At 40.5% G+C, this 20951-nt stretch overlaps 1 protein-coding gene across 2 annotated transcripts in view; it reads right to left on the bottom strand.

Annotated features, from left to right (window-relative positions):
* The window catches only part of map2k5 (mitogen-activated protein kinase kinase 5), a 46419-nt gene that overhangs the window by 17180 nt on the left and 8288 nt on the right, over positions 1-20951 (bottom strand). For both annotated transcript variants that reach the window (XM_049717734.2, XM_049717735.2), the window contains exons 9-19: positions 16295-16334; positions 15231-15299; positions 13957-14038; positions 12982-13043; positions 11623-11671; positions 11441-11514; positions 10860-10910; positions 10710-10781; positions 9896-9925; positions 5417-5443; positions 5130-5162 (exon numbers count right to left, since the gene is read on the bottom strand). In XM_049717734.2, coding sequence (XP_049573691.1) covers positions 5130-5162; positions 5417-5443; positions 9896-9925; positions 10710-10781; positions 10860-10910; positions 11441-11514; positions 11623-11671; positions 12982-13043; positions 13957-14038; positions 15231-15299; positions 16295-16334 — 589 coding nt within the window. The remainder of the gene's footprint in view (positions 1-5129; positions 5163-5416; positions 5444-9895; positions 9926-10709; positions 10782-10859; positions 10911-11440; positions 11515-11622; positions 11672-12981; positions 13044-13956; positions 14039-15230; positions 15300-16294; positions 16335-20951) is intronic.

The raw sequence follows: 20951 nt of genomic DNA, 5'->3' as shown, positions 1-20951 counted from the left end.
TCTTTCAGCTGCATATTTTACAACTTGAAGTTTGTAACCTGCAAAATATGAGTTTCTTTTTGGTGTCATTTTTCTTAAGCCCACCCAGTTGATGAGCCACGGCCAACGGTGAAATTTAGAGCGCCCTCATCCAGTTTCGTCTGAAAATATAATTTTTTTCAGATGTAGTTTTTTGTTTTGTTTATTTGGTTGTTTTGCCAAAGTCTGCTTTATCGTCGATTTTTTTTCATATACCAAGACACACAAAGAGATTGAAATTACGTTCCCACTATCCCTCGGTGAGATAGTACACATATGCATACAAGCAACACAAAAAAAACCAAGAAGGCACAAACAATGAATAAATAAGAGTGTTGAATAAATGATAAACAAACAAATAATAATAAACAATAATAATAAATATAAGAGGAGCAAAAATGTAGCCAGTGTACATACAGCAGACAGTGGACTTGGATATGGTGCTTTAAAGTGTTAATTGCTTTATTTGATGTTTTCTCTATTTTTCATGTTTTGAATATGTTCAAGATAAAGATATAAAAGCATGTGAAGTGATCAACTATACTAAAAATAACATGAGAAGTGGTCAACTATACTTGTAAGTAAGTGATGTCTTAATGATCAAGTAAAAATTTGTGAAAAAAAACATCCCCTCCGCGAGTCGTCACCTTATCGTGGTGGAGGGGTTTGCGTGCCCCTATGATCCTAGGAGCCATGTTGTCGGGGGCTTCATGCCCCTGGTAGGGTCACCCATGGCAAACGGGTCCTAGGTGAGGGGCCAGACAAAGCACGGCTCACAAGCCCCTTATGATGAGTGATATAAATGGACTTAGTTTTCCCTCGCCCGGACGCGGGTCACCGGGGCCTCCCTCTGGAGCCAGGCCTGGAGGCGGGGCTCGAAGGCGAGCGTCTGGTGGCCGGGCCTTCGCCCATGGGGCCCGGCCGGGCATAGCCCGAAATGGAAACGTGGGTCCCCCTTCCCACGGGCTCACCACCTGTGGGAGGGGCCGAAGGGGTCGGGTGCAATGTGAGCTGGGCGGCAGCCAAAGGCGGGGACCTTGGCGGTCTGATCCCCGGCTGCAGAAGCTGGCTCTTGGGACATGGAATGTCACCTCTCTGGCTGGAAAGGAGCCCGAGCTGGTGTGCGAGGCAGAAAGATTCCGACTAGATATAGTCGGACTAGCCTCCACACACAGTTTGGGTTCCGGTACAAGCCCTCTCGAGAGGGGCTGGACTCTCTTCCACTCTGGAGTTGCCCACGGTGAGAGGCGTCGAGCAGGTGTGGGTATACTTATTGCCCCCCGGCTGGGCGCCTGCACATTGGGGTTCACCCCGGTGAACGAGAGGGTAGCCTCCCTCCGCCTTCGGGTGGGGGGACGGGTCCTGACTGTTGTTTGTGTCTATGCACCAAACAGCAGCTCAGAGTACCCACCCTTCTTGGGGTCCCTGGAGGAAGTGCTGGAGAGCGCTCCTTCTGGGGACTCTATCGTTCTACTGGGTGACTTCAATGCTCACGTGGGCAATGACAGTGAGACCTGGAAGGGCGTGATTGGGAGGAACGGCCCCCCTGATCTGAACCCGAGCGGTGTTCTATTGTTGGACTTCTGTGCTCGACACGGATTTTCAATAATGAACACCATGTTCAAACATAAGGGTGTCCATGTGTGCACTTGGCACCAGGACACCCTAGGCCGCAGTTCGATGATCGACTTTGTAGTCGTGTCATCGGATTTGCGGCCGCATGTTTTGGACACTCGGGTGAAGAGAGGGGCGGAGCTGTCAACTGATCACCACCTGGTGGTGGGTTGGCTCCGATGGTGGGGGAAGATGCCGGTCCGACCTGGCAGACCCAAACGCTCTGTGAGGGTCTGCTGGGAACGTCTGGCAGAATCTCCTGTCAGGAAGAGCTTCAACTCCCACCTCCGGCAGAGCTTTTCCCACGTCCCGGGGGAGGCGGGGGACATTGAGTCTGAGTGGACCATGTTCCGCGCCTCCATTGTTGAGGCGGCCGATCGGAGCTGTGGCCGTAAGGTCGTTGGTGCCTGTCGTGGCGGCAACCCCCGAACCCGCTGGTGGACACCGGCGGTAAGGGATGCCGTCAAGCTGAAGAAGGAGTCCTATCGGGCCGTTTTGGCCTGCGGGACTCCGGAGGCAGCTGACAGGTACCGGATGGCCAAGCGGAACGCGGCTTCGGCGGTTGCTGAGGCAAAAACCCGGGCGTGGGAGGAGTTCGGTGAGGCCATGGAGAATGACTTTCGGACGGCTTCGAGGAAATTCTGGTCCACCATCCGGCGTCTCAGGAGGGGGAAGCAGTGCAACGTCAACACTGTTTACAGTGGGGATGGCGTGCTGCTGACCTCGACTCGGGACGTCGTGAGTCGGTGGGGAGAATACTTCGAAGACCTCCTCAATTCCACCTACACGCCTTCCATTGAGGAAGCAGGGCCTAGAGACTCTGAGGCGGATTCTCCAATCTCTGGGGTCGAAGTCACTGAGGTAGTTAAAAAACTCCTCGGTGGCAAGGCCCCGGGGGTGGATGAGATCCGCCCGGAGTTCTTAAAGGCTCTGGATGTTGTGGGGCTGTCATGGCTGACACGCCTCTACAACGTTGCGTGGACATCGGGGACAGTGCCTCTGGATTGGCAGACTGGGGTGGTGGTTCCCCTCTTTAAGAAGGGGGACCGGAGGGTGTGTTCCAATTACAGGGGAATCACACTCCTCAGCCTCCCTGGTAAGGTCTATTCAGGGGTGCTGGAGAGGAGGGTCCGTCGGGAGGTCGAACCTCGGATTCAGGAGGAGCAGTGTGGCTTTCGTCCTGGCCGTGGAACAGTGGACCAGCTCTACACCCTCGGCAGGATCCTCGAGGGTGCATGGGAGTTTGCCCAACCAGTCCACATGTGTTTTGTGGACTTGGAGAAGGCGTTCGACCGTGTCCCTCGGGAGGTTCTGTGGAGGGTGCTTCGGGAGTACGGGGTGCCGAGCCAACTGATAAGGGCGGTTCGGTCCCTGTATCACCGATGCCAGAGTCTGGTCCGCATTTCCGGCAGTAAGTCGGATTCGTTCCCAGTGAGGGTTGGACTCCGCCAAGGCTGCCCTTTGTCACCGATTCTGTTCATAATTTTTATGGACAGAATTTCTAGGCGCAGCCGAGGCGTTGAGGGGGTCCGGTTTGGGGACCTCAGCATCGCGTCTCTGCTTTTTGCAGATGACGTGGTGCTGTTGGCTTCTTCAGGCCGTGATCTCCAGCTCTCGCTGGAACGGTTCGCAGCCGAGTGTGAAGCGGTCGGGATGAGGGTCAGCACCTCCAAATCCGAGTCCATGGTCCTCGATCGGAAAAGGGTGGAATGCCCTCTCCGGATCGGGGATGAGATCCTGCCCCAAGTGGAGGAGTTCAAGTATCTTGGAGTCTTGTTCACGAGTGAGGGGAGGATGGAGCGTGAGATCGACAGGCGGATCGGTGCAGCGTCGGCAGTAATGCGGACCCTGTACCGGTCCGTTGTGGTGAAGAGAGAGCTGAGCCAAAAGGCAAAGCTCTCAATTTACCGGTCGATTTACGCTCCTACCCTCACCTATGGTCACGAGCTATGGGTCGTGACCGAAAGAACGAGATCTCGGATACAAGCGGCCGAAATGAGTTTTCTCCGCAGGATGTCCGGGCTCTCCCTTAGAGATAGGGTGAGAAGCTCGGTCATCCGGGAGAGACTCGGAGTAGAGTCGCTACTCCTCCACGTTGAGAGGAGCCAGATGAGGTGGCTCGGGCATCTTATCAGGATGCCTCCTGGACGCCTCCCTGGGGAGGTGTTCCGGGCATGTCCCACCGGTAGGAGACCCCGGGGACGACCCAGGACGCGCTGGAGAGACTATGTCTCTCAGCTGGCCTGGGAACGCCTTGGGATCCCCCGGGATGAGCTGGATGAAGTGGCTGGGGAGAGGGAAGTCTGGGAGTCCCTCCTGAAGCTGTTGCCCCCGCGACCCGACCCCGGATAAGCGGAAGAAGATGGATGGATGGATGGAAAAAAAACATACAAGTCGCTCCTGAGTATAAGTCGCCCCCCACCCAGACCATGAAAAAAAACGCGATTTATAGTCCGGAAATTACGGTAATTATCCTACCGCTTATTCCATTGATTGCCTTTTGGTTTTCTTTTGTTCAGACAAATTATGTAGGTCTTACCTTAAGTTGCCACAGAAACTGTCGGAAAAGGGTTTTAAGGTAAGACCTACATAATTTGTCTGAACAAAAGAAAACCAAAAGGCTATTAGTACTGGAGACATAATGAACACAATCCAAACTAGTCCATTGATTAATCTGGGAGTACCCATCGCCCCTCCAAATAAGTACAACAAAGTATGGATTCTACATACGTCACAGAATGTGGTCTAACTAGGGATAGCTTAGTATATTACATCTGCTAATAAGTAAAAAACAAACTTTTATCCTACTGCCATGCAGTGGTGGACAGACGAATATTGTTGCAGCAACAATCGTTGGTTCTGAACACCCGCCAAATTATTAAAATATAATAATAATTAATAAACCAAACATTTTGTTTCGACAAATTTTGTGGTTGATGGAATCGAGTAGGTCGACTTTCTTCCCCCCAGCACGAGTGTGCTTGTAAAAATTTCAACTGGTCGCGCAGCACAAGGGCATGTTTTAATGCTCCTCCTTGTACATACAGTAAAGGCGTTCCAACTCTGTGTCCATCTTGTCAGACTACACACACAAGGTGGAATGCGCATCAGGTTAAATCCTTCCTACATGAACCAAATAAATAAATATCCAAGTCTGGATATGTCCTTTGCCACTTGGACGGTCAGCAAACTTAACTGGCACTATTTGCTTGTGCAAGGGTTTCTGTTTCAAAATATTTTTTTATCTACTTTGGTGCAACTTTAGAATGCAAAACAGCAGTGTTGTGCATAACACTTAACGAACGAAGGGTCCGTCATACAGTACAAATGTATATATATTGTATTGTATAGCCTAAGGCGGTTGCTTTGGGTGAAAGGCTGAGCGAGCGGGGAGATAAGCTGCCCGAGTGGTTTGCTTCATTAGGAAACAAAATATAAGCTTTCTGGTCCATTAGGACTGACTTTAGATGCAAAAGCACGGAAAGACAACGACTCACCTCATCAACAATGCATTGCAGTAACTGAAGAGGCTGAAAGAGGAGATGAATTTCACGTTAGTTGATAGGGATTTTCAGGGCAATATGGAAAGCCGTGTTGTGATTCGTCTTTGCAAATAAATCAAATGCAGGAAAGTCAGACAAAGCCATCCTTAGCTCCTATATTATTATTTTTTTTTCGCAACAATACCAGCATTTTGAGCCTGAACAAATATTTTACTGCAACTCCTGTGAAATGTGAGAACATGAGACCAGACTAAGAGTTTGCAAAGAAAAATAGAACTTACCATTAGTGATCCTTGGTTTTTCTGGATCTGTAACACAAACAAGAGATACGGCAATATGTAATTAGCATATCATAATCAAGACGATCCACTTGGACACATTATGATCACTAGGAGAAAATTATTGCTTTCCTGGTGGCAATTTGTGGGTATGCGTAACACCATTTACATAATGAAAACACACAATTGTTAATGGCCTTGCTCTCATTTGGGAGAATGGGCATAAAAGATCCACTAATGTGAATTCTCAGAGTACCATTTTATTCTTGCCCTGCAGGTTATCTCGAGGTACTGAGATGTACAATAATTGCTACAATCGGCATGACCAGATGTCAAAGTGAGCAAGCACCAAGTTCTAATCTATAACACAGTGGAACTTGAAGTCGATTCAAGATGCTGGTCTCCGATTTGTCTGGAATCAGAATATATTTTTTCCAAAAGGAATAATGGAAAAAAAATATACAGAGTAGCGAGTTGACCATAAAAAACAAAACAAAAAAAAAAACGCCGAATTATTAATTCTTAAGAGTCAAGTCAGAGAGCACAAAAGATTCTCAATGTGGACGCTCAATGTTGTTGTGACTTTCGGTTTGTCCCATTAGTGGTCACCACAGTGAGTTTTGTTTTTTTGAAACAACTCGGTCTTATTTTCTCAATCCAGGCTTCATTATTTAAATACTGTATCTTTATATTACTCAGTGAAAGATGTAATAGAATGCCTAACAGAAAATAGTCATTGATATTTTTACAGGTTGCAAAGGGGTTATGAACAAGTGGATTTTTACTTTCACAAGACATTGTGAGATCCTGTGCGAAGAGATATACAATATCTGTTCCAGCTCTGCATTTTCGTGAAAAACTCAAATTGGGCCACAGCTCATATCAATATCGAATACGGACACCCCTACTTGCCATTAATAGTGAGAACCCACAAATAATTGAGTGCCCACAAAAGGAGTTAGTCATTACATACATATGCCACAAGATGGCAGCAAAGCAATTGAAACGGAGCGTATCATGAACCATCGTCGACATACAATTAACATATAACAACTCATTTTTCTGCAATTTTACTCAACAATAACTGTTGGGGAATTTGCGAGATGAAAAGACGACTATTGGTAACTGCATCTGGAGCAAAACAAAACGTTCACTTTCATCTTTTGGCTTTCGCAAAGGAACGCCAAAAAAACAGGACATGTCAAACAGACGACACCATAAATTAATGAAACTCTAGAACAGCAAGATTCCACAAGACAGCTCGAAAGTCTTTTATTGATTGGCTTGAGCACACACCAGTGAGAATTTACAGTAAATACCCGAGGATCAGTTCCACAAAAACCTTTCTAGGAAAAAAGTTTAGATTTTGTTCTACCAATTGATGGCTGTTCCAACATCAAGGCTTTCCTAATGTGTGTCTAATCTAATGACGTTTCCTAAAAAAATGCTCATAATGCAACTTTTTTGACAGTATATTCCAGCACTTATTGATTCACTCAATTAAATACAGGTTCCCACACACTGTAAATATCAAGAGACTCTTAAACTGCCTCCATATCCACTTTTGCCTGATTCAGACACATTAAAGGCAACAATGTAAAAGTAATTTGCCCTGAAATAATTACTTGGACCAAATTGCATACTGCTTCAGAGGTTGAAATTGTATTGTGGAACACAAACCAATTCAAGCATAACCAAGCACTTATTTTTGTACGGGGAAGCCTAACCACATATCAAAATTGATCTTCTGCATATCTTTCTTGACATGGAGTTTGCTTATCATTTGAATTTGAACATAAACGTTAAGTTGATCTAAAACAGGACATTTTGCATTTTTGTCACGCTTAAATGTTTCAGACATTTCCTCGCGTCCCTGTGTGCTCTGTTTGTACACGGTCTTGTCTTCTATACGACCTTTCATACACACTACAGCATTATAGGACTATGATGAATTAAGACCTTGCTCTGGATAGCTGGAGCAAGTCAAAACGTTCACAAACACGGCCTTGTGTTTTGCAGTAAAACAGCAAAGTGAAAAATAAAAATCCCATTTAGCATACAAACAGACATGTCAGTCGGAATCAAATGTGCTGCTGGCACATCAGATCGAGTGTCTTCGAATACTTTTGGGCCATTGGAGAAAGACCTCAATTAACTCCTGACAAAGATCTTTGATCATGACAAAGAAGTATTCACACATTACGATCTACTACTATACGACGACCTTGAGTGTCTTGAAAGGCGCCTTATAAATAAAATGTATCATGATTATTATTATTATTACTGTGAGCACAATAACATGCATCATGTTATCTTTCACTAGACTACAATACAGACAAAAAAAAAATCATTTCTCGGTCTGTATTAAAATGCTTTCTGAGAAAGTGTAGTGGGGGGGGATTTATAAACAGCTGTCCCAACGTCTGTAAAAATGACAGTTTAGGCCTGAGGACTTTGGCTATAGCTGTGCCTTGCTAGATCCAAGTCCTCTTGCCAGACCACTCGGCAACAGCCTGCAGGTGATCGGTCAGCAGTACCATATGGAGGCTGAGAAAAATTAAGAGATTAAAAGCTGCATGACACTAAGACACTAAGACTTTTGGAGCTTTTACGTATTGCTTCACTTAAAAAAAAAAAATTAAAAAAAGACCAAGAACCAGATATGACAAGGTCCGCACCATGGCTTTACAGTTAATAATAATAATAATAATTATAACAACTCATCTATTATTTATTATATAGTGCTTTATAATAAATAATAATAACTCATCTATATGTCTATTTATTATAAAGCACTTTAAAAACATGTTTACAAAGTGAATTGAAGAAGCATGCATTTACAGTTTAAATGGACAACAGCTATCATACGACCTACTGTGTAAAAATGAGTAAAGCAAGGCATTGCAGAAGAACCCAACAACAGGGTCCTTCCTTCCTTCCTTCCTTCCTTCCTTCCTTCCTTCCTTCCTTCCTTCCTTCCTTCCTTCCTTCCTTCCTTCCTTCCTTCCTTCCTTCCCCCACTCCCTTTCTTGCCTACCTCCTTCCTTCTCAAAAGCCAGTCTTAAAACTTCATCTTCATCTTAAAACTTCATCTTTCCACTGCATATTATAGCCCTTCAGCCTCGATCTCAAAGATATTGCGCTTGTATTGTTCCATAAACATTCAAATGACAGACCCGGAAGAGCCAAGTGAGAGGGGGTGGGTGGCGGGGCGGATCTTCCGTGAAAGGTCAATTATGGTGATGTATTGTTGTATGCGTGGCTCAGTGAGAAGCCTTGCATCTGCATTCGGAACCAGGTGTAGGCAAATGAGTGATTTTTGATTCACCGGAGACAAGTGAGAGAAAATGGGCACAATAATTATTTTGGAGTCAAACAGTGTATGATTAATATTAATATAACATAATAAAATATATATGAATATTTAGAAAAGCAAAAGCAAAGGTGAGAGGAAATGAGCACAAGATTTTTTGGGGAGTCATTAATATTATTATAACATAATAAACTATATATATGAATATTAAGTAAAGCAAAAGCAATCAATACAGGAAAAAAAAAACGTCTTCCAAAAACTGCGTGACCTTGGGTGCCTTGAAAAGCCCTGAAAGTACGTAAACTCAAAGCATAGCTGAAACACTGCACTGTAGATAGAAACCACAGGCTCTCATTTCGTGCATAGGCCCGAGATGGAAGCTGAGGTAACCAGAATCAGATTGCTCAACTAGAGATTAGTGAGATAAACCCATTTGAAGGGCTAATTAAGACTTGATGAGATTGGGAAGTCACTTCTGTGGTCGGCAATTACATCTGAGCAGGACTTAAGGTAATGCAATGAGAGAAAATGCTGCACTCAAATAAAAGACAGCGTGCATCAATTTAAAAAAAAAAAAAGCAACAAACAACAACCCAAAACTAAAGAACAATCTAGTTGACACAAACCTCTTCATCCTGGCTTTCAAGAGGACATCTAATGAAACCTTGGAATCCTTTATTATTGGCTTTCAAGAGGACATCTAATGAAACCTTGGAATCCTTTATTATTCCCGTGAAAAGTGACTAACAAAGTCAGTTTCATGCATTGTATATACAGAGTTCAGTTTAAGATTAGTTTGACTGTCTTTGTATAATTTAGTACATTACCTGAAGACCATAAAAGCACAGTCAGGTAAGTCGATCATTTTAATATTAAATCTTTCCCTATTGAAGGATTTCAAACAACTGAATGTATGTGTGGATTAATACCAGTGTGCTTGTATTATGCTTGGAAGTATCAGAAACTGTACCTTTGTGGTATAAATACTGCACAATTACTTCTTAAAATACAAACTTTATCACAAGGACATGGAATTTAATACAAATACATTAAAATGGCTTTTATGTATTTTTATACGTATATTTCATAACATACCGTGTATTATTCATGTCTTTTTATTTATTTTGTACCTTTTTGACTAGAAATTAAAAATGAAATTAAAAACTTACCTGTGGATAGGGAAACATTCCGAGGGCCAGCTGTGTGGAAATGAGTACAAAATGTAAGTGAATATATTTTAGTATTCAAGAAAACCCCCCCCCTTGACCATGAACAGAATAAATGGGAAGGAGATCATGGATGGTTGGTTGGATGTTTGAACTGAAATTTTGGAATTGACATATGAATTCGATGCACAATTTCTTCACGGGCCACCTAAAATGATTTGGCGGGCCGTATCTGGCCCCTGGGCCTTTACTTTGACACATGTGTTGTAGGGGGATTTGTGACGGGTGTCACAACAAGTTACAAGTCCAAAACGGGTTTTATTGATTGAAACATGATCATGATGGAGGAAGCTCAATCTAAATCGATTAGGCATGCAAGTCATTTCATGTCGCTCAATACCTCGCGAAGATGAACTGAATAAAAGGAGACAGGTAAAACGGGGTTAAACAATCACAGAGAGTTCCTGTCAATAATTTTGACTTGGCTCATTTTGTGTGAGCTGTCTTATTGTTTCACTTTTAATGATATTAAACAATATTGACACAAAAAGCTGAGGCAGAAGAGCAAATCATTTGTTCTACTGTAGCCAGAAACGGATTGAAAATCGATAGCCTGAGTGGGCAGGCAAGTGACAGGAGTGGGATACTAAAATTTAAATTATATTTGAAAACACATTGTCAATCAGGCACTTTAGCAAGACCCTCGGGAACAATGAACACTGCTTCACTGCATCATCTTCAGCTCTCACAAGACACACGCATGCACAAACACACCTATGAATCTAATCTCATAAAATCTGACAATTTATCATCATACCTCCATGAAAGAGATTCCAACGCTCCAGACATCTGCATGGATACCGTACTGTTCGCCGGATATCCGTTCTGGCTGTGTAAGAAAAAAAAAATCGGTCATGGACATGGTTTCTCAGTCAGACAAAAGCCATGATAGCTTATGTCCACTTACCGCCATGTATGCATTTGTTCCCACATATGTTTTGGCAATTGAATTCACCAACTGTAAAGAGTAAAACAGATACTGAATGAAATACCTTATAGCTGTTATCCAGTGTTATTTTGTAGGTGTATGATGTTGGAACCTTCATTTGAGGTTAAAAAATAGCAGTTTCAAGACTTTTTTTGTCTATTAAAAAAAATCTAAATATTCAGGTTTGATGTTCAGATAAATGTCCCAAATACTGCCATTACAAACACACATTGCAACATTCTCCAAAGGCACATACTGAGAAGAAACACAATGACAAGGGTATTGTCAGTCACCCATGCTTTCACTACCTCTTTTGAATGCATATCAATGAGGCTTCGCAGTTGTGGATGTGGTCATAATTATAACGAGATATTTTTGAAGGGTGTACTGTAGAACAATGGCATGGGGGGTAATGTGAACGCATGAGAAAGACCCTTGGGAAAGCACTGGTTGTAAAATGAATGCATTGATTGACAACTTGACCAAAGGCACAAAGCACTGCACGCAATAGAAAAGTGTATCTTCCAACCATCAACCTAACATTCAACAAACGAGTTTACCTGAGTGCTGACACCGAAGTCGCATAGCTTGACTTGTCCTCGGGTGTTCACCAGCATATTGGAGGGCTTGACATCTGCAGAAACAAACTGCATGATACAACTGCAACATCAGCAATCTGACACTGATCTTTATCAACTTGGATCCTTTTACTAACACAAAGCCCAAACCAAGGTTCACTCACCTCTGTGAAGAATCTTTAAGCTCCACAGATATGTTAGGCCTTTCACAACCTGCCCAGAAAAAAGAAAAAGATCCTAATTAAGAAATTTCAACGTCATTCAACTTCACTCCTTTTCAAATAATCAAGTAATAAATTGCAATAGTGTATTAATTTTGTCAGCTATTCTATGAAATGCTTGTAAGTACAGGCTCATAAGTGGGATTGTTTTGATCTGTAGTCTCATCTCAAGTGAGTCCCTTTTGTAGACGGGGAATGTCATTAATTGGCCATGATGACAAGAGGACTTGTCATTCAGGCAGTCGATAAAAATAAGTCAATGATTCAAGACAAAATGACAGAAAAAAAGTTTTTCATTTGTGTGTAGACCTTGCGATTACCATTCTTTCATTAGTCAAACTTTTGGCTCTGTAAACCTTGAATTAGTTACTACCCAAGTGCAGATACTGAGAATTAATTGAGCTGAATAGCGTCTCTCCTGAACGCCATTAGAAAGTGCAGTTAGTACAACAGCACAGAGTCGGAAAAGTACACTTGTAAAAAGTAATGCAACAACCAGCAGTGGGAGCTTTTTCTGAAGCTTTTTGACCATCCATAAAGTAAAAAAAAAGTATCTTTGGTCAAGAAGCCTAAAGTGGTACGAATGAAGTTAGAGCTTTATACTTCGGCCCTCTTAGATGCCTTTCACGTGATAATTAAAGGTGATGGTAAACAGAAGGGAAAGTCGTAAATTACTGATTTAACACAGACTTAATAGATGTCATTGATTAAAGACAAAGTTTGAGGAGGGAGACAGAGTAGAGGATGAGCGACCAGAAAATGGTAATGATTTTTCAAAGAGGACATTCACATAACATCAAGGCCATTACTATTAAAGGGCAAGGTACTGTATAATGGAGGATTAAAAGAAAAAAAAAAAAAAGAAGAGTTGATCCTTCAGGCACATAGCCTGTGGTCAGGACTGCACTATATCGAGGCTAATTAATCTTTTCACACGTGTTTTCTTTCTTCTAATCTGCTTTTATCAAACAAGTTTCATGTATTCAATCCCCATTTATCTTGTACATTTGGTTAAAAAATTGTGAGTCGGTCACCCCTTTCTATTTAAAAAGTCTTAGCTCAGTAAATGCCAAGAACAACGTAAGAAGTTGACTACGATCGAAACATTCAGTGCCAAGGTCGCGTTATGCCATTAGATGCATTTTCTTTCCATCAAGAGGGATTGACGCGCTGGCGCTTTAAATTTTGATCACTTTGAGGGGTGGTAATTCTAAATCGCCATCAAAAGGTAGCGATGCACCATTTCAGGTTGGAAATCTCCTCTGTTGGCCAACTGTTTCCATGTTGTGTGCTATAACTTACTGCCACAGCAATCCTTCCCAGGACATGCTCTGGAATCCTTTTATACACGTCAAGTGAACCACCTGTATTGGGATAAACAGTTATTTCATTTATCCAAAAACAATCACTTGATTATAATTAATTGATGACAAATTATGGAAACCTGGCTTTTTAATGTTTGCCATACAAATGCCGTAGTTGTGTCTCTGGAAGTGTGAAAGCATAATATAGCTCCTTCAAGAGAATAAGCTTTTTACATTGACAAATGTAAGATGCACTTTGAACAGAATCACATCGCATGCAAACAAAATATTTTCAGAATTTTCAACAATTAGTTTTTGATCACCCTTATGTGTCGTCATCCACAATGAATCAAAGGTAATTTACTGAAAGGTCATTTACTGCTTATTAAAAACAGTGGAAAATGAATAAATGTCTGACTGGGTCACAAATTTCCCCCAAAAATCACTCACAATTGTGTATTCAGTATACAAAAAGTTATTGTATTGCTTAAAATCCAGTTTTTTTTTCCATCTGGAAAATTAAAAATTGCCTATTTTTAAATAGAAACAAAAGATTCAGGGAATAAAAAAAAAACTATCTGCTTTTTGAAGAGAGGAAAATTATTAACTATCAACGTTTAAAACAAATGCCAAGCTGTTAGATATACTTTGTTGACAGTTTGGCAAAAGTGTGAAACAGGGGATTCAATGCATTAACAGAGTTGACACACAACTACTAACACATCTCACACTGATTGAAATGGGAGTGCACGCGCGTACACACTCACACAAAACACACACACACACACACGCACTTCAAATTCCACTCAAGTCAGATTTGTTACACCCTTGTAGCTTTTAGCACACTGGCATGCTAAGCAGCTCACAACACCGTGACATTCTTTTGATCAGCAGATGTGTAAATGGATACATGGGAGAGACATGGAGGACAGGTCAGAGCAACACCAGTCGTTGATGTCACAGAAAAACTCACCATCCATAAATTCTGTACATATGGATATCCTGTTCTCCACAAAAAAAGCACTGAAGAAAGTGATGATGTAGGGTGAGTCACACTGCAATAAAAATAGAAAAAAAGAATAATTGCAGAGTATAAAAACAGTACTTCAAATCACCCATATTATTAGAAGACCTAAATTAAATTAAAAAAAAAATGATGTCGGTTTTCCAAGCCAAGTTTTTTGGGGGTCTGGAAATGTTTCTATCTTTTATATATGCATTACTAATAAAAATATCTGACAGGTTTGATTGTTTCCCAGATTAGCCTAGTAATTAAGAGAACATTTTCCAAAGAGGTTGCTCTTCATTATAACAATTTGTATCTAATGTATCATGAGGGTGGAATGAAGGCTGTTTTGGCTGATAAAAAGCACATTATAGTCCAACGCCTTGCGAAAGGAATGAAAACACCAGACATTGGGAAAAAAAATCTCATACTGTAAAAGGACTCATGTCATATCCCCTCACATATCATTTTCCTTTAATCGTTCTATTCAAAACATATTCTTTTTTTTTTTTAGCTTTTAGGCATGTTTTAATGCCAATTCTTCACTAAGTGATGCTTTCTTTCGTTCTCTCATCTTGAAGCAATCCTACTCATTCCTTCTCTCTAAGGAGCAGCCCCACCAGATCTAAGAAAATGATCGGTTCTCACTGTGTGATGTCACAACGTGAGACGCCACCCCTGTACCGCCCTTGCAGATTAAACACATGCCCAGTTTCTCAGAGTAGCTGTCCCTGCAATTTGAGTTGCCGTATGGCTGTTTTGATTTTGTTGCATTAATCAAATTATAAAATGTTTCCACATACATCTCGCAGTGTATTCAAGTATTCGCCATTGTTATTTGGTGCAATAAATTATTTTTTCTATGTAGTTTTGAGGCGTCCTACTTTGTGAGCGGTCACTGAATGCACCTTTAGTTTACAGACGAACGCGAGTACAATGGAGGCGAGTTACATTTCAAGGACATTAGGTTATGTCTGGCTTGAAATCTAGCATAACAAAAACAAGACAAATTACCAATTAACCGTAAATGAGATTCATGTAGATTCTATTTTTAAATCTTTAAATTGTTTTAACGCCTGTTTTTGTTTTTAATTTTCTTCAATTATATTATTATAGCTGCAGCATACTGGAATTTTCCCGTGTGGAACAGTTCAATAAATAACTTAAACAAAAAACGTTCTAGATGTACCTATAATCTGGACATCAAATTGTTCAATAAAATGAATTACACAGAAACTAACCTTGTAGAGAATTTCTAACTCTGACATGATCTGCTTCTGTAGCTCCACAGTGATGTCAAGAGGAATCACCTATTAGAATAATGCAAAATAGAAATACCACAATTAAAGAGAGTTTATTCCACCCACACCCACCACATCTTAAATCAGTTCCCAGGTATCTTTTTTTTTAAGATAAAGTCTTTGTCAAGGATCCCCAAGTATCAAACATAGTCAAGGTTGATGAGGGAAAACATTTTACTTGATAATTTATTAATTAATTAAATATTTATAATATAAATAAATATTAATAAATAAATATTAATATAATTTATTTTTCCTCTGAGGTGAGCAATAGACAAACAAAAAGTAGGTATGACATGATACTTTGAGCTGTGTGCTTACGCCGATGCTAATCTAACAGGGGCAAAAAAGTTGGAGCACTTCGTGCTTGTACATGGCACAAATAAAAACCCAAAGGATTCCTGCAAATTGTTCTACAGATGGTTTCCCACCTTTCCAGTTCCATTGCGCAGCCAAGAAAAGAAAAAAAAGAAAAAAAAAAGAAAAATTAAAAATACATTCAGTTCTGAACATCCTGAATCAGTTCTAATTTCTTTGGTTGCACATGGATAATAAAATTTAAGTGGTCACTCTCACTATCGTGTTGAGGTAAATAAAAAAATAAAAAATCCCTTCAATAGTTACAATTACAATTAAGTTTGTTGACCTTTTTTCTCCTCTAAAAATATCTTTGATTTGAACATAAACTGAAATGCTCATTTAGCATTTTCATTTACTCGTCCAATTTTCAGGTCATGAGCATCTTCAATTTTAAGGTACCTGACAAAGTCAATACTGAAATGCTCATTTTGCATTTTCCTTTAATCGTTCTATTTTAAGGTAGTGAGCATCTTCAATTTTAAGATACTTGACAAAGTCCACTGAAATGCTCATTTAACATTTTCCTTTACTTGTTCAATTTTAAGGTAGTGTGCATCTTCAATTTTAAGGTACTTGAAAAAGTCAATACTGAAAATCGCGTCAACCTCAAGAAAAACAAAATATAAGGCATATGAATGTCTCACCTTAACAGCTAAGACACGCTTGCCGAGTAGATGATAAGCTCTAGAAGGACAAAAAAAAAAGAAGACCACATAAAAACTGCATGTCACATATTTGCTTGTGCTCTTCTTTTAAAGGAGCTTTAAAATAAGACAGGAGTGACAGTAAGACACAGCAAGGTCAAATTGGCTACACTGCAGCAATTACAGACAGTCCCAAGGTTAGTATGTTGGCAAGAGAAGCACAGCCCTATTATGATTTAATGATTAAAGTCCTTAATACCAGAATAGAGGGTTAGTTACACACTGCATGAATAGTTTACTAGTCACAATAGTTAAAGACCTCTCACCACACATTTGTCAAGAATGCACATGGTCTAACAGGAGCCAGGTGACGAGAGATGGTCTGGGTCCAGATATCACATGGTTTACTTAAGCGTGTTACCTACCTGTAAACAGTGATCCAGACTAGTATCACATTGCTTCTTGGCTAGACACCTACAACTTGTGTGTGTTTGAATTCAAACTATTGCAAGTCAATAGGTGTCCTTTAGATGACTCATACACATAAATCAAAGTGGAATGGCTAAATATATGGACACAAAACTGACTTGAATGAATACACTGTTATTTCTTTTAGCCCCAAGAGTGTTTTTGAACTGTAGTGTCATGTTCTCCACGAAAGAGCAATTTCACAAAAGGCTGATGTCCTTGTTTTCCCGTTGATGTCTCAGTGTTGTTCTAAACAACAATCAATATCAGCTAAGCATGACTGCTGCCTCGTAATTAAAACGAGGATGTTAATTGAGGCTAGATCGCAGGGGTAGAAAAGTTAATGCTGAATGAGCAGGTTGTGGAAGCCTAAAAAGCTATCAAACAAACTACCTGGAGTCCTCCCATTATTCGAGCCTGAGTTACCAAGCATGTGGCTGAGTTGCTGTGTTCAAAATTTGTTCTAATTTTGCTTGAATCATGTCTTTAGAATGTCGATTGGTCTCTGAACAGACCAATCACATTATGACCACTTGCACATATACTGCAATGGTTTCATTACAAGAGCTGTGCAAAATATTTTTTATTTACAACAATAATCTTTATATTTGACTCACAATTTACGCTGTCAGGAGGATTTACGTTTAATAACGGCTATCATTGTGCTTGTAGTTGGCTGAGGTATAAAATTATCATAGCGAGAGATCTGGTTTACCACGAAAGTAAAATAACCAAAATATGAAAGTCATGCTCTCATTATGTATGTGTGTGTGTGTGTGTGTGTGTGTGTGTGTGTGTGTGTGTGTGTGTGTGTGTGTGTGTGTGTGTGTGTGTGTGTGTGTGCGTGCGTGCGTGCGTGCGTGTGTGTGTGTGCGTGTGCGTGTGCGTGCGTGTGAGTGTGCGTGCGTGCGTGCGTGCACACGTTTACATGTTTATTTTGCCTCCTCAATTACATTTTGGTTTTATGCAAGGACTTTGTCCGAAAACAAACAGGAAGCTTTGTTTTATTTGGAATAAAAAAATAAAAGTCTCTTAAAATGAAATGCATTGAGCTAAACGGAGAGTTTTCGCTTGAATTAGAGCTGACAGTAAATTAAACATTGCTTGCCGTGGAACAATTTGTTTGTCAAAACCGATACAGTAATAACTGTATAAGGACGCTAGAAGACAGAATCAGAATCTTAATTAAGCATGGTAAAAGAGACACATTGCATTTTTAAAAGTGTGGGGGGTGTTATATAGATAAACATATGGTACAGCTTGGTTAAAGAAGACTGTCCTTGACCACCTCAGGCCTTAACGCTGCCGTTTGAATTACAGAGTTACAAGCCTGTGACAGCGGGAGAGATGGGGACAAGGTTACATAGCAACCCCCATCACTTCCCCCTGATCCGACCCCAGTAAATGTGCCTCATTGTCTGGATCTTATTTACACTGTAGCTCCTGTGTAATAAAAGCTCCATCATGCAGTATTCATAGGCCCTCTCGCGATGTGTCTCAAGTAGGGGCTGTATGTTAGGAAGGCTGGCCTCCTGGATCAGGGCTAATGCAGTACTTGTACACTGCCACGTGCTTGACAGGCCACCGCTCTCTCTACCTGACAGCTATTATGGCCTCAGTTAAGACACAGAGGCCAAATCCTAAACACAAACAGAGATGCAACTACAATTTGTACTCAGAGATACTATGAGGGCCTTCAGAACTCTGCAAAGAATCTGAATTTAATTGCACTTGTGTATTCAGATGAGGCAGATGAGATGGACTCCTGAAAATGTGTGTTTAAAAATAAAAATAATAATAATAGGCTGACACTGATGGATGGCCAGGTCACGTCTTATGGCTTTAGAGAGTTGAGATGTTGGTAACATCCAATTGAGTCAAAATGGCTTTGGTTCATAAATGGGTCAAAGGGTTAAAGGCTGTGGGGGCCTTTAGTGATGCCTTTACACTTGATAAGCACAACAAAAACAGGACCAGTGGATTACGGCGGACGAGCATAAATGGGCGACAGGAATAATCTTTTCAAGTACCGTAATTTCCGGACTATAAGTCGCGCTTTTTTTCATAGTTTGGGTGGGGGGGGCGACTTATACTCAGGAGCGACTTATATATGTTTTTTTTCACAAATTTTTACTTGATCATTAAGACATCACTTACTTACAAGTATAGTTGACCACTTCCCATGTTATTTTTAGTATAGTTGATCACTTCACATGCTTTTATATCTTTATCTTGAACATATTCAAAACATAAAAAATAGAGAAAACATCAAATAAAGCAATTAACACTTTAAAGCACCATATCCAAGTCCACTGTCTGCTGCATGTACACTTGCTCTATTTTTGCTCCTCTTATATTTATTATTATTATTTATTATTATTTGGCCCGTTCTCAGCATTTTGTTTGTGTTTGTCACGTTAGCATACCTATTGTTTAGCCTGTTGTTGCTATTTAATGTATTGGAGTGACACCGATGGTTTTATAAACATGTTATTCATGTAATAGTTGTACTTAATCACTGTATATGTTACGTCAGGCCCGTTCTCAGCTCTTTGTTTGTATTTGTCACATTAGCATACCTATCGTTTAGCCTGTTGTTGCTATTGTTTAGCCTGTTGTTGCTATTTCATGACTGTTTTTGGTGTGGGATTTTGTCGAATAAATTGCCCCTCAAAATGCGACTTATACTCCGGAGCGACTTATATATGGCTTTTTCACTTTTTGGGGCATTTTATGGCTGGTGCGACTTATACTCCGGAGCGACTTATAGTCCGGAAAATACGGTATACATTTAATCAGAATTTAAATTTTTATTTTTTTTTACTGAAATATAGTAACAATTTTTAAACTTTTTTTTTTTTTTTTTTTTAAATTGTTCCAATTGTATAACACAGGGGTTTTCAACTGGTTTTGTCCAAGGGACTACCATTATAACCAAGAAGCAACTCAACTCTGCTTTGGAGGAACATGATTTTATTTTGTATCGAAGGAGGACAGGCTATTTATTTGCATCTGTATGTATATTTTGAGAATCTCAGCTACATTTGACATACTGTATTTTCCGGATTATTAGGCGCAGTTTTTTTTCATAGTTTGGCCAGGGGTGCGAATTATACTCAGGAGCGACTTGTGTGAAATTATTAACACAGTAGATCATTTCACATGTTATTTTCACACTAAACCGCTAGAGGGCGCTCTATGCCGGTGGAATAATTGGAACTGCAACTGACGATAAGTCTGACGTAAGCGACGTACAAGAGTGCTGCATCTTCTACTTCCGGCGTTAGCGGAGCTTCTTAAAAGTGACACAGAAGATGAAGATTTCATTGGATTTAGTGAATTGGAGTGATACGGATGGTTTGATGAACTTGTTATCATGTTATTTATGCTATAGTTATCTGAATAACTCTTACTATGTTATGTTAACATACCAGGCACGTTCTCAGTTTGTTGTTTGTGTCATGTAACGTTAGCATACCGTACAATTATTCAGCCTGTTGTTGCCTACATTCTATTTTTATTTTAAATTGCCTTTCAAGATGACATGTCTGTTCTTGGTGTTGGGTTTTATCAAATAAATTTCCCCCAAAAACGCAACTTATACTCAAGTGCGACTTGTACTCTGGAGAGACTTAAATACGGTCATTTGAGTGGGTAAATTAGCTGGAAAATCATTCAAGTCTAAATAATAAATACATTTGGTTGTTAAATATGTTGCAATTATTTTCCATTTCCAATTTTGCGGCCCATCTGCAATAATGCCACAGACCACAAGAGGGTCGCGGACCACCGTTTGACTATACCTGGTATAACGTATCAATTTCCACGCAATAGCATTTCAACCTCAACTTTATTGATGTTGGTTTTGTATACGAAGTGCTTACAGTATGAAAATGCCTTGCTTCTACTATTAAGTACTTTTATAACAAAACAATGCACAACAGCAAAACAAGTGAGATATGTATTATTTTCTCCCCTCTTCTCTCAACCATAAAATTTTCAGCACCAAATCATATGGATTTTCTGCTGAGCTAAATTGACTGAGAAGTTGTTGGATTTGCAATATTGGCCTTCGCAAGTGTACTGTAACCATTTGTACCACTAAACATCAACATTCAGTTTGTCCTACAACTATGAGAGATTGGACTTTAATGAAACAATCTCAAAGCGATAAAAGAGTCAAATTTGT

The sequence above is a fragment of the Syngnathus scovelli genome, chromosome 4 (assembly GCF_024217435.2).
Source record: "Syngnathus scovelli strain Florida chromosome 4, RoL_Ssco_1.2, whole genome shotgun sequence".
In the NCBI taxonomy this organism is placed as follows: Eukaryota; Metazoa; Chordata; class Actinopteri; order Syngnathiformes; family Syngnathidae; genus Syngnathus; species Syngnathus scovelli.
Note: the sequence above shows the minus strand (reverse complement) of the source record. Positions and strands in the feature narration are given on the sequence as shown.